Raw genomic sequence first — 14,207 nt, 5'->3', positions numbered from 1 at the left:
AGTAAAAGGAAAGGCTTAGCGATTTTTCTCTGAAATACTTTCAGCTTGGTTTAAAATACAAAAGATTTAAAAATTCTTTGTGCTGCATTAGAAGAAAGTGTGTTAGCAAGAAGAGGTCCTGCAGATTATGAGGACCACACACAGCTTGTTAAAAATAGACTTGGCTTGGAGTTGTGTGTTGCAGTGCTGTGTGTTATGTGTTTAACACTCCAGGCTTGATAAACCATTGAGGAATAAGCAGAGTCCTTGATTGTTAGGGAGGGCTATTGTGTGCTTCTGAGCAAATAAGTACAGATCTCAAAGCACAAATTACTAAGGAGAATCACATCCAGGCTCCCTTGAGCAGATGGAAGGGTGCTGAAATAATGAGCCTTTTGATAGCAACAGAGTGGTCCTGAAGCCATTCTTTGCTATTATGAAAATACATAAAACTCTGTTTTGCTTGTTCGGTCCTAGGGGTGCTTAATACAGCTGGGGCATAGTAGAATAATGAACTTCAGTCAAGGCAGATGCTTTTCCTGCTGTTGTCTCTGCTGGCAGGTGAAAGAAAAGTCTCCTTCTGGCTCAGGTTCAGTAAAGATGGCTCAGTGCCTGAATTTCTGCTGTCCTGTAAGGCCTTCTAATAACTTCCATATTCTACAGGCATGTTCATTCTTGCAACTTCTCTGTTTAGCAGCTTTAAAGTGGAGGATGACAAATATACTGTGGGTTTTGGTCATTTGGGCTGTTTCCCAATGATGACTTCCTTTCAAACAGAAGGACTTCATTCTTGTACTTTGATTTGCTGTCCCAAAATGATAATTTAATATGAAGTTAAGCCATTAATTACTAAGATTTTTTTATTTTTTTTAATTTTACTTTTGCATTTTGCAATTGGCATTGTGAAATGGTAGCTTTGTCAAATGTATGATAAAAACCAGTGCTGAGTTGTTAGTTTACTCCGGTGAACGTGGCTGAAATTGCTTCTTTGGACATTTGGATCCTGAAGAAACTTCATGGCTTCCCAATGTTGAGATGCAAGTTAGAGATCTTTTGCATAGATTACAGAGCTTTTATCACACTAGGTTGACAGTGCTGACAAAAAGAGGAGGTAGAGAATTGTTTTTCCATTTGTATTTGCACTAAGGACAGCTCTCCAAGTAACAGCTATCCTTCAATTATAGGTAGCATTATCTTTAGCTTGGCTTATGGTCTATATAGTGTTGGCATGAGAGCAAAAGGCTTGTTTTCAACATGCAGGAGTAGGTCATTTCAGCTGAGAGAAGTAAGGGATTTATGGTTGTGGGTTTTTTTCATGAAGGCAGACCCTCTTCCTCAGTTTACCTTGCTGATTTGTATGCCCTTTTTTGTGTCCCATTCCATCTGAAAAGAAAGGATTATGGTTACAGGAACTCTCTGTTCCTGCTTGCACTTTGGTGTGTTTTTCAACACGTGTAACTAAGCAGCCAAACCCAATGTGACAAAGTGTGTCATTTGATATGCTGGTTGACTTTGTTGTTCTTGGAAGGTCTGCTGGGATCATAATGTTCTGCATGGTCATATATAATTTATTTCTCTTGTCAACTACTCTTGAGAATGAATCACTTCAGTAAATCCTAACAGGACTAACAATGTGGGAGTTGTCATGAAATCCCTCCAGATCTCTAACCTTGTATAAGCACAAGTAAAGTTTAGAAAGCTGCAATACAGGATCACTTGTGCTACTTAAAGGATATTGTAGCTCAGTAGCTTGATAGTTATATAGGAACTTTGGTAATGAAATGCTAAGCACTTAAAAGCTGTCTGAGTATTTCTTTAAGTGATTTCTATAGTGATTTTAGAAGTGGTGGATTGAGCTGGTTGTCGCCCTGTTGGCTTTACTGCAGCCTGTGGTACTCATCTTTTTTCTTCTCTCTCAACTTGTATTCTCTTCATGCCAAAGTAAAACTGGTTCAGTAGTGGAAGTATCCTAAGAGTTTAGAGGATGGCCATTTTCTGCCAGCACTGGAGGTTAGCTTGGTTTCTCTAGGTTTTGCTGTCATTACTTGTCCTGCAGAAGGCTTGCAGAGAAGCTGTCAGCATCAAATTGAGTAGTTCAAACAAAAAAAGCTCTTCTCAAGCCCATAATAACAGAATTCTATTATGTTAGCTTCAAGCTGAATACTTCTGATGTTTCCTGTAGAGGAGAACCAAAGAGTATCTGCAGAGGCATTTAGAGAATTTTTTCTATCCTATTTGCAGAAACTTCTGTTTCTGAAGTGAAAATCAATACTTATGTTTTAGAGCATAGGTTCTTACCTAGTTTCTTGACTGTGGTCACACAAAAATCTTTCTTCTACTAATTGAATTAATTACTTTCCCTTCAATTGTCTGCAGTTTGTTTTACTGGAGGTCTACTTATTTGCAAATTCCTAGTTTGAGTATACTGCCAGTTATTCTCCATAGGATAGAATTATTTCCCTGCTTTCACCAGAGTTAGCAATGTGTCTCAAGTTAGCATTAGAAATTGTATATTGAAATATTTATAAGACAGCCATTCTGATGGACTTCTCATAATTTAACTACAGCTACCCCTGGGGCATTCCATAAATGCACCCTACCATTCAATGCATTCCCGCTTATCAGTGCTCTTCACTAATAGTTTTTGCCAATTTCCATCCCTGAAACAGTACTGCTATCAAAGCCAAGGCAAATTAATTTTCCATCCTATTTAATAATGATAATCTGTATCAAATGCTTTATTAAAGATAGTCTATATAATTATTAAACAGTATTTATTTAGCATTACAAATTTTGCATTTGGTAATCAGAAAAAGTTGCTCCAGGAATTTGACCAGTGCTTGAAAGATGTTTAATTGTTATTGGATGAGTACTTTACAGTGGGAAATGTGCATTCAGAAGGAAGAAAATAGTTTGTGTAGGATCTTTGAACACAGACTTTGAACATGGCAGAAGACAATGTCTCAGAGGCTATGCCAAGCACCAGGATTTTAATGTTCTCTATATATTCTTGCAGTGAAAATCTTTTTTTTGTCTGACAATTGTGCCTTGTTTTAGACTCCATGACAGAAAGATGTGTATAATAGGACTGAGCATCCTAATGGAATTGCAGAACCGACCACCTGCAGTGGATGCTGTGGCTGCCCAGATTGTTCCTTCAATCCTCCTCCTCTTCTTGGGCTTAAAACAAGTTTGCGCCTCACGAGAGCTCACAGAACATGAGGATCATGCTAAAGATGAAAAACACTTTGCAGAAGATAATGGTAAAATCTCCCCTTTTCACATTGTGGATTTTGTCTGGATTTAATTTAAAGGGGGTAAGAAATTGCAGTTCGTTTTTAAGACTCATTAGTCTGCTGAAAATAGCTCGGCTTACTGGGTGCTTGAAATACCATCTTAGGAGTTGATTTTTCCTCCCAAAGTGTAATCAAAATGTTTCAAGCTAACATTTTGTGAAAGGGTAGTATTGGTTCAAGAGTAACTTGCAGGTGTACTCTTCTGGGTTGTGAATATGCCCTGTCTTCTCACACAGGCGGCAGCAGTTTGGCAGGACTCCACTAGGCAAGGTATATCCTTGCTTCCTGGAAAGAAGCTGTTCCACTACACAACTGTTTGAAAGACCTTTTTGATTGAATTTTGGAGGAGATCCTGGCAGGTCTTCTTTGTCAAAATGGAAAGTTGTTTCCAGAGTGGGGTTTGTGACAGCTGAGGTTCCTTGGGTACACAGGCCAATAACCTCTGTGTCTGCCAGAAGAGAAAAAACATCAAAGAATGATTTACAGAGGGAATTGTGGGGAGGGAATTATGCACAACATTGCAGGCAAATGTGTTTGACAAGGAGGAGGTGTTTTGTGGTCTGAAAATTAGATTGGATGTAAGCAGATTATGCAATCCACTCACATTTGATCCACTTATCATCAGTTTGATCCATCCATCAGTTCTGTAATGGAATCACAGAATTCTTCGCAATACATTGGAAGGCAGTATGGAAACAGCACAGGAATGTTCAAATGTCTGTCCTGTGATTCAGTCCCTGCTTGCTGCATCTATAGTCATCTTTATTCTTCCTAAACTGTTAACACAGGAAGAACTGCAGGTTTGGAAATGAAGGTTTTGGTTTTTTTGAAATCTTGATTATAAGTCAGAAATACTATTCCTTAAGTAAGGAAGAGCAGTATTTAGAATTGCAGGTTGTAGTTGCATTTAATTCAGGGGGTCATCATTTCATAAGCAGAATGGAAGGTAACACAAACTTAATGGGTTGGTTTAAATTGTTCAAATAAGGCAACACTCAAGAAGAGAAGGCAGACAGTTGGTCTACAGATGGATTTCTCATGGTTTTATGTACATTTGTGAATTCTGTGCAAGTCTCTGTAATTTAAAAAGCAGAGTGGTGGACCATTTTTTTGGAAGACATTTCGTCAAAAATTTTGGACCCTATAATTGCACAATGACTGCGTAAATGAAAGAAGAAAAAAGATGGCTGTTTCACATTCCTCAGGTCTGCATGGAAACAGAAATTTAACTGATCTTGAATGTAGGAAATGTTTTAAGAGCTTAATTTTTCTAAGATTTTGGGGAAAGGGTGTTAACAGATGGTCCCCTTTCCAGCCAAAACCTAGATTTACTAATTGTTTTTAATTCTTAAGTCATTGTTTCCTTCTAGTTTCAAACTTTGTTTTACAAAACATATCAATGCTCTTGCAGAAGAGATACCTAGCGATGAGGATGAAACAAATGAAGTGAGCCAGGCAATGCAAGAGAACCATGGTGGAGGAGGAGGTGGCAGTGCTGGAGGTGGAGAGGAAGAAGATGAAGATGATGATGATGATGACGACTGGGATGAAGATGCATTGGAAGAGACTGCTCTTGAAGGGTTCAGCACACCTCTTGACCTTGAAAATGGTGTTGATGAATACCAGTTTTTTACACAAGCACTTCTAGGTATGTGTTTGCTGGTTGGCAGAATGATATAACATGATGAAATCATTTGGAGATGTTTGTGGTCATCACTAGGGAAAACCCTTTTCTTTGTTACGAGTAATAGTTTAGATTGCTGAAACTGTAAAATGTGATCTTGCTTTCTAATGTTAGTCCTACGATTTTTTGGCTTACTAGTGCTGCAAAAAACAAATGGTAGCAAATATAGCCAGAGATTAATTCTCTTCATGTTCTCCCTCAGAATTTTTCAATGACAGCCTAAATAAGTGGGCCTTGGTCACTAGAGGGACTCCTATATAGAGAAATATTTGTCACCTTCTAGATGTTAATTGAGAAATTATTTTCTCCCTTTCCTGTTTCACAAATCCTCATGCTTTTCACATGAGTTTTAAATGAGAAGACTCAATTCACATTGTTCATGAATAATGGCCCCATGGTTAACTTTCTGTTTCAGAAAGCAGAGGATGTAATTAAGTTCCCTAAAATGGATTGCCTCTGTTAGAGTGGGAATTCTGTGCAAAGAAAACTGACAGGAATACTGATCTTGTTTTGCAGTGCAGATTCTGTTTTAAAACCAACCAGAATTTCTATGTGTTTTATTTTGTTATTCTGAAATGAACTTGTATGTAAGCTGACTCTGACTTTTCCTCCATTGCTGCCCTGACAGCGGTGCAGAGCCGGGACGCAGCCTGGTACCATTCCCTGACTGCACCGTTGAGTGAGGATCAGAAGAAACAGCTGCAGGAGATTTATACATTAGCAGAGCACCGGAGAACTGCTGCAGGTGAGTCACTTCCCTGGGCCCCTTTCAGCTGTTGCAGAGATGTTGGAACTGCTTCTAATCTGTAACAACAACTTCTGTGCTAATTAACGTTTTCTAGGAAGCGTGAGCAGGATATCATGATTACATTATTCCTTGCCTGGAAGTGTGTGTTATTCAGAGTAAGTTTACTGTTGTTTCTAATTAAATGCCTTCTCATTGACTTCTGCTGCTGTTTGAATAGGGTAGGAAATAGTTTTACACTATCTGACATTTGAATTGAAGAACAAAATTAAGACAATATCTATCTGCAGACAGACATTTGATGAAGATTACTATCAATTATTATGTGTTTAAAAGTTTTCTAACTTTTTAACTACTTATATTGCCTTTGCAGTTAGTGTGAAGTTTTAGATGTATAGAAAGCTTGCATCATGGAAAATAAATTCAGACTTAATCAAAAAGAATGCAGAATAGTGGAGCATAGACTGATTTGGTAAAGGATGAATTGCTCAACTCTGTTATAGAGGTGTGCGCATTTATGCCTTTAGAGAAAACCTGAGCGTTAATTTATTCCTGTCATTGCATTTAGGGAATGAAATTTTGACTTGGCTCTCAACTGAGAGTTTTTTCCATAATTTTACATTTGTAGCTGAGCTGTATTGCCTCTGACAAAGGCGTTCTCTATAGACTATTTTTCATATCCTTTTTCTTTGAATTCTAGAGACTAAGACAATTGAACAACAAAGTGGCTACACATTTGACAACAAAGGACTGATCACAGCATTTAATTTTGCTGGAAATACTCCCAGTGGCAACTGAAGGATCAGCTACAAAGGTCGATGGGAAGGGTCTCATCATTACATTTTCTTGAAATCATCGTGACTTCTGGATGATAGGGGAGGGTAATTTAATGCTGCTGAAGGTTTTCTGGAAAATAGCGGTGTTCTTCCCCCACCAGAATGCTCTTTCTAACCAGCTACTGTAATGTACAAATTCTTGTGGTGTTTTTATAATTTGATGGACTGAAAGGAAACTTTTGTCCTCAAGGAACCTGGATGACCGGGAGGGGCCAGGCTGCATCTAATTGAGTTGCACTTCTCAGGTTTTTGCTGTGCAGAATTGATAGATTCATATGGATAACAGTGCCTTCTGTTGTACATGGATTGCCTGAACAAATGGATTTTGGAGTGCATTATAATTTTTTAAGTGTAAGGACATTTCTTGATACACTGTAAGCCTTGGTTCCATGTTTTCCAATCACCTGCTTTTTACTGCTCAGTTTAATGGTTTGTTGGTTGCATACAAATTGTTTGGTTCAGAATATTAGCACACCTTCCCTATTTGGTGCAGACCAAATGTGTAGAGGGAGGTGTCTGTTGGACTTAAAAAGCATACACTGCTTATGTCAAAGGGTCTTAACAAAATGGCAGATTTTCCCTTGATGCAGTAGTCTTAAATTATTTCTCTTAGCCATGAATTCAACTCAAGTGAGTTGCAATGGCTTGCCTGGCAGGTGGCTACTCTAAATCTACATCAGTGTTAGCTCCTGCCTGGACAAGTGGTGTGGCCCTCTTATGTAGAATGTTCTATGTGACAACTTATTTCTGCTATTATTGATGAATATTGGATTATAGGTGGGATAATCTCTTCTAGTTTTATTCATTCATTACCATTCCAGTGGTAGTACTGAATAATGTGGTACAAAATATTTGCAATATTTTATTTATTTTGATAGAAGAACAGCTTCAAACTTACTTCTTACTGTTACACTCTCTGATTGTATTTCTGGCCTGCATTGCAGTTGGTTATTCTTGTTCCATGCTGAAATTTCTTTACATAACAGATTTTTTTCCTAAATTTTGAAGACTGGTTTTACCAGTGGAGGTTTAGATTAGATATTAGGAAAACTTTCCTCACGGGAAGGGTGGTCACACATTGGGACAGGTTGCCCAGGGAAGTGGGGAAGAATTGACATCCCTGGAAGGTGTTTAAACAACACATAGATGTGGCACTTAGGGACAGGGTTTAGCAGCGAGCACGGGGTTAACAGTTGTACTTAATGATCTTAGAGGTCTTTTCCAACCTAAAGGGTTCTGTAGAACAAGGTGTTTGTGGAGAAGTTCATTTAGAGAGGAAGTGATAGCAGTACTAATTTGAATAGGTGCCCCTCCTTTAGGTCTACTGGGATTGCAGTGGTGTAGCAAAAAGTGGAGGGGGTGCTTCAGAATGTGAACTTTGGATTGGAGATAAAATGTTTAGACCAGATTTTGTCTCTATGTGTTAATTTCTTTATGATTTAAAAATGTTCACCAATCAATTTTAAACACATACTAATAATCTATTTCTTTACAGCAGTGTCCCAAATAAAAAGTCAAAACCTTTCCCATACCCCATCAAATTTTCCACAACTACGGTAAATTACAGACTGCTCGCCCTGTGCAGTGCTGAAGCTTACATTTTGTCATTCTGGTTGAGTCTGATAGATCTGAAGCACTCTGTGCCTTGGTTTCTGGAAAAGGCCAGAGGATCTCTGCCTGTTCTTTCTGGAGTTTTCCTAGCCTGACAGCTATGGGGCAGAATGTTCCCTACGCTTCCCTGTTTCCTGTACCTTTGTGTCAGACTCTAAGGCTGTTTCACTGCTGCTGCTGCTCCTTCTTTCTTTTTTTGCCTTCCTCTCCCAAGCAGCTACAGAGTAAAGTTGGCCTGGTTCACTGGTTAGGTTATTTACTGGATGCTACTTAGTTAATAGCAACAGTGAAAATGTCTTGTTTGCAGGCCTGTTGTACATGTGGAAAATGGTAAGATTTCCAGGGTCCGTATTTCCGAAAGGGAACGGTGTGTTGAGCTGCATTGGACAGGCTCTTTAAGGTCAAGCAGCAGAGGGCCAGGATATCCTTTATTTTGAATGTCTGGTTATGAAAATTACAGATTGTTTGCTAATTTAGGCATGGGGGTGTATTGACTGAGAGAGTAAGTAGGAAAGCAATACATCCAGTTTGTTGGGGAGTTTATCAGAAACCACAGAAGTTTTGAAATCATTCACAAATTAAAGAAACATTTTTTGGAAGTTAAGGGCACTTCCAACTTCTCTCTTACCTGTCAATTGAAGTTATGTATTAGGCAGGTAAACTGTTTAAACCCTTTATTACTTTATTAAAAGAAAAAAGATTTTCAAGCTGGGTTTCTTTCAAAGCCCATTTGCCTTCTCTATACTGGCACGCAGAGTAGAAGATGGATTTATTTTTCTTCTGCTAATGAGGTTGCTTGCACAGTCACAGGTAATATTTAGGAGTTGATGTGTTCAAGGTAAAATCTGCTTTTGCATAGCATCATCTTGGTGTCACTCAGCTGAACTATAGCTGCTCCCTAGTTCTGCTTCTTGTATACTTTTCAAATCAACTGTCAAGAAAATTTCATCCAGATGTTTCATACAAGAGTTTAATCAGCAGTGTGGAGTCGGGAATCTTTGTTGTCTATTTTGCAGTAGGGTCAGAGATGTCTGAGGGAATGGCATGTAAAAAGGTTAAATGCCTTTCCCTTCCCAGAAGATTCATGAGCAAATGTTTCTACTGGCAAAAGCAAATGTTAATTTTTTATTCCTTTTTTTTGAAAAGGGTTTCCATCCAAAAAGATTTATTGGGCTCTGGCCTCCACTTTAACATATGGTTCTCTTTTAACATGATTAATACCCATTTGTACATGATCATGAGTAGGTAATGGATTTTAGGTGTTTCTTTCTGAGCTGTGTCCAGCTTTGTACTACATTAAAGGGAGAGTAACACAAATGTGCATTTACTGTCTCACTTTGAAGCTGAGGTAATCATGGAATATCAGATACCAGCACTGCCAACCAAGCATGATGTATTTGCTATTGGAATGACAGAGAATCATGAATGTATTGCAAAATAAAACAAAGGCTGATAACTGGTGAGTTATGTTGCCCCCTGCCCATGTTCCCAAAGTGTAAAGATGATCTGTGTGGGCACCACAGTGGCTTTACATAGGAAATTAGTGTTATGGAGGTTATAATCATAGCAAATGTGAACTTACATAACCTGCTTTTCCTGATAAAATTAACTGATCCTGGGTGTTGAACTGCATATGCTGTTTTGTCACTTGTAAAAGGAAAATAAGAATCACCAACTGTTTTGGCTGCCTCTGTTTCCTGTCTCTCTTTCAGCATTGAGTACATTGCTTTCTTTCATTACAAAGCAGAATCTTTAATCACAATGGCCAGTTCCAGGAGGAGTGCAGAATAGCAAGGTGAGGAAAAGGTTAAAAAACCTCAAACCCCAACAACCCCCAAAACCCACATGTGCACAGTCTGACTGAAATGAATGTGCTTTGGGAGTGTTAAGTCAAAATATTTGAAGAATGTCACACAAAATGATACTGTGAGATTGTTTTCTTTAGGGAAAAAGGCTGCCTGTGGGGTGTCAAGGAGCCATGAAATGCTGTGCTTTAGGACATGCCCTTTGCCTGTGAAGTCCTGGCAGTTTGTGACTCTGGATTCCATCATACATTTTAGAGGAGAGATGGTAGGACAGTAGAGGATTTTTTTTTTTCTTACTACAAAGCCAGAGTCTGTCTTGAGATTGTTCTTCAGCCAAGGAATTGTAGATAACATGAGTGATTAACTGTCGTGTTTCCAGAATACTTTTCTGTCTTTTTCTTCCCTCCTTTTCTTCTTTTGTCAGCCACAATGTTATTGGATATTTCAGGGAGTTTTCAAAATACCTGAAAAGGTAAACCTTAAACAATTTTTATGAAATCTTTTTCTTGAAGCAATGCAATTTATCAGTTGCATTTCTCTCTGTAGAATTGTCTCTCATTTGACAAACACAGATGATACAGAATTTCAAAAGCCCCTCACTTCTGCCTGTGGTTTGATGATCCTCTCTGTGATTTACTTCTCAATATGGGTACTTTGAAATCCCCACAACTTGTACTGAAATTTGCTCAAAGAACAGGCAAAAATGCCCAGTCCTCATTCTGAGATATGCCCCAGTTAGTCTCTGGTTAATATCTGTCAGTCTGGTGGTCAGTTCCTCAAGGATTTCTGTCTCTAATTGAGGGCATTCTTCAAGTCCAAGAGGCTGTCTCTGCAGGTAGGCAGAGAATCGATTTTCCCTCACTGCAGAAAAGCAGGCTTGGCTATGAACTTCTTGATCTTAGGAGTGAAAATAGCATTGTTTTCCGTGGTGTATCAGGTTTTAACCTGGGTGAGTGGGATACAGTAGAGGTGTACGTTCCCATTGTGTTTAAGGAAGCCAGACACTATTCCAGGTACCAGAAAGTCTCAGCATACAGCTTTATCGTAAAGAGGATGTGTGAACAGGCCAAGCTGCTTGCTTTGGACAGCTCTTCTACTGCTACTACTTTTGTGAAACCAATCAGGGAAAACCAGTGTAAAATGAAAAAAAAATAAAGCAGTGCTTGGGCAGTAGACAGGCAGAAACTTTCCTGGCCTGTGGATCTATTTCCAATACTTGCTGCAAATGCAGTATGCATCATCTGTATGGATGTAGTACCCTGACTGACAGCCATTAATGAGAGGTGAAGGCTTAATGTGACTTTTCTCTGAAAGAAATCAGATGTATTCCTTTAAAAAGTCTGGAAACTGCTTGTCCTGACTGATATGTAATCACCAATGTGAGACACTCAGTGGGTTTACAATCTTTCTTAAAGATTATCAGCATACCTTCTAAAGGGCTACTGAAAGTAGCTCTTCATCAAGGGAGCTGGCAGATGAACTACTCTTGGACTAGAAGAATTTTGGGGAGCACCAATTCAGAGAGAATCTGCAGGCATATGTAGTTGTGATGAATTGGGAAAGCATCCATCTAAATTGAGGGGATGCTTTTGATATGATCTGAGATCTGCAGCATTCCCAATGTTGCCTAGGTCTTCTAGGGAAGTATCCAAGAACTTTGTCCCATGCCTCCCTTTGGGAAGAGAATGTGCTTGGGCAGCCCCAAATTTGGTGTGGTGCTTTGAACTTGAGATCAGAAAATTATTTTGATTACAAATTGTTCATAACAGCAAAATGAGGTGGAAGTGGTATACTAATGCTAGAATTTTCTTTGTGGGCTGTGTAGAGGTTCACAGGCTCTGTTCATGGTGGGGTAGGAGTTGAACTTTCAGATCTGTGGATTCCTCCAACGTGGATACAACAGTGTCACCTGCAGGTTTCACCTGAGAAAGTGTCGGTCGGGGGCTGCCTGCTGGACCATCTGGATTATGTTACATGAGGCGAAATGCAAAAACTGTAAAATTACTTGATAGTTAAAGCTGTTGAGCAACAAAAATTTTCTTGAAATGAGATTTTATTAATATTCTCAGGTATGCTTTAATTTTCACGTTTCGTGCCCTTATACAAATTGCAAGATTACTGCATAACATAAAGGCCTATTCATTTCTTACAAAACTGTTTACCATTGGAGGTGTTTATCCAAGAATTGTTCCTCACTTTTAGGTATTTTCAACATGTTTGTTAGTGAAGTTGCACATATCCATCTTTCACCACTTTTCATGCACAGAGATCTTGAAAATGAACTTAACAAAAGGAAGAACAATGCTTTGAAAAGGGAAGATTATGCATAAGCAGGTTATTTTTAGAAAACAGAAGAACTATGGCTTCTGAAGAAAATATGAAAACGTAAATATTTATACAAAAGTGCATGAGGTAAGGAAATTAATGTACGACAATATAAGCAAGACACTTTCTTTGATCACAACTGTAATATTTATTTTTCATTGCCAAACAATGTGTGACACTTGCTTTTGATTGCATGTGCTCTTGGAACAACACCTAACATAAATCACATTAAATGTTTTGGGGGCTCAAAAAGAGACCAAAGAGGCCATGCAAATTTATTTTGATACTAAAAGTAAAGAGATGAGCCCAGGACTGCTGTGACTGGAGGGAGCCTGCTATGTGCTACATTAGCAGATTGAACTGCAGGATCATCACCTTTGTAAAAAGTCTGAAATATTAAATTGTGGGATGGCTTCGAGGGCAAGAGTTTACAAATGCAACGCATGCATTGGTGACAAGAAGAGCCTCTTCCTAGCTTAAAGAATTCTGTACAGTGTTCTCTTAAGCTGTGCTGAATTTGCTTTAAAAACAGTAATAAATCTTATTGCTTAGGTCGAATGTTACATCTGTTGTGCATTTATATGGGAAGAATAATATTTCTTAAAAAAATGTAACATGCCACCTACCAAGGAGCCAAATCTCATTTTATAGCTGCTTTTCATACAGCCATAAAATTTCTTTGCAAGAACACCCGAGAATTAATTTTAAACAAATATGTGTGTTATCCAGAGATAATACGTGCATTTGCGTAGCAGTGTGTTTGTTAATCTCTGACTTGTGATGGCAACTGTTCATTTACATACATTGGTTGTGAAAGAACATAACTGCTGTTTGACACAGAACATCCCAACATAATTCTCAAAATAGCAAACTAGTGAAGATAGTAACTTGCACCAGAGCTTCGGCCAGTCTTCTGTGCATGGAATCCGTAAAAAAACACTTTAACCAGGTTTCCACAGGATGAGAAATGAATTTTCCAGGCAGCAGCTGCAAGCCTGGTGTTTGTATCAGTGGAGTATTTCTCTTGAAATCGTTGCTGAAGTAGCCTGTTTGCTAAATTGCATTGATTGATAACGCTTGACCTTTACTGCATGGGCCACTTCTGTGTGTCCTCCACAGTCTGTCTGTCTAAAAGCAGTGCTTAGGGGGCCATGTTTTTTAACTGGGGAGGCTGAAATAGTGTAGTTTGCCCAAAGCCACAGCAACATGTTGCAGCTGGCATGAGAAATTAAAATTCTGGCTCTCGGAATGCCTGGGAGTTTTGCTATTGGCTCTAAAGGAGCTAGCCTTTTACCCATGCAATTTGCTAGGTCCTGGTGTTTGTATCACTGCTAATACCTTCAGCAGAAACTCTTCCTGAACATACTTAATTTATGAAATTGTTCAGCAACAGTGAGTTCCACTATTGAACTGCAATTTTAATCTGTCTAGCAGTGACACTGTTTAATTGTATTTTGTGTGGGTTGCTTGGTATGACAAGCTCTCCTGGAAAAAAAATGGTTCTCAGCAAAGTGATGAATGACATCCCAATTGCTAATTCCCCTTGAGGCTTTGAAATGAACCTGATGGATTGGAAGCAGAACTCCAAATGACTGGCAGTATCATCGGTGCCATGTGTGAGGGTGCAGGTTGGGAAGCCCCTCTGCAGGTATTAACAAACATCCTGGATTGGTTGTGAGGTAGTAGGTTGTGACTGCCACTTCTAATAGGCTCTAAAGAGTGTATTTGTTACCAAAGTAAGTATTTGGCTCCTATGCTGCCTCCTGCTCTCTGACAATGTTGATCTTTTCTGGACTGGAATCATATTCTTAACCTAAATTCTAACTCCCAGTCTGTTAAAATGGTAACTTGTTTCATTTGGTCCCCAGCAAGGGTGAAATAGGATCAGTGTTTGCTTTCTCTTGTTGCCAGGTATGTTAAATTAAC

At 38.8% G+C, this 14,207-nt stretch overlaps 1 protein-coding gene across 6 annotated transcripts in view; it reads left to right on the top strand.

Annotated features, from left to right (window-relative positions):
- The window catches only part of IPO8 (importin 8), a 45,933-nt gene extending 36,102 nt beyond the window's left edge, over positions 1 to 9,831 (top strand). For 2 of the 6 annotated variants that reach the window (XR_015285634.1, XR_015285636.1), the window contains 5 exons: positions 3,037 to 3,296; positions 4,687 to 4,923; positions 5,588 to 5,704; positions 5,802 to 5,862; positions 6,405 to 9,831. Coding sequence is in view for 3 of the 6 variants with exons in the window: in XM_086884812.1 (XP_086740938.1) it covers positions 3,037 to 3,242; positions 4,687 to 4,923; positions 5,588 to 5,704; positions 6,405 to 6,502 (658 nt within the window). In the remaining 3 variants the exon portion in view is untranslated. The remainder of the gene's footprint in view (positions 1 to 3,036; positions 3,297 to 4,686; positions 4,924 to 5,587; positions 5,705 to 5,801; positions 5,863 to 6,404) is intronic. The other 4 variants (XM_086884813.1, XM_086884814.1, XR_015285635.1 and 1 more) reach the window with 3 other exon arrangements.
- Positions 9,832 to 14,207: the final 4,376 nt, after the last annotated feature.

This window comes from Cyanistes caeruleus, chromosome 4 (genome assembly GCF_971803275.1).
Source record: "Cyanistes caeruleus chromosome 4, bCyaCae1.hap1.1, whole genome shotgun sequence".
NCBI classification, from domain to species: Eukaryota; Metazoa; Chordata; class Aves; order Passeriformes; family Paridae; genus Cyanistes; species Cyanistes caeruleus.
Note: the sequence above shows the minus strand (reverse complement) of the source record. Positions and strands in the feature narration are given on the sequence as shown.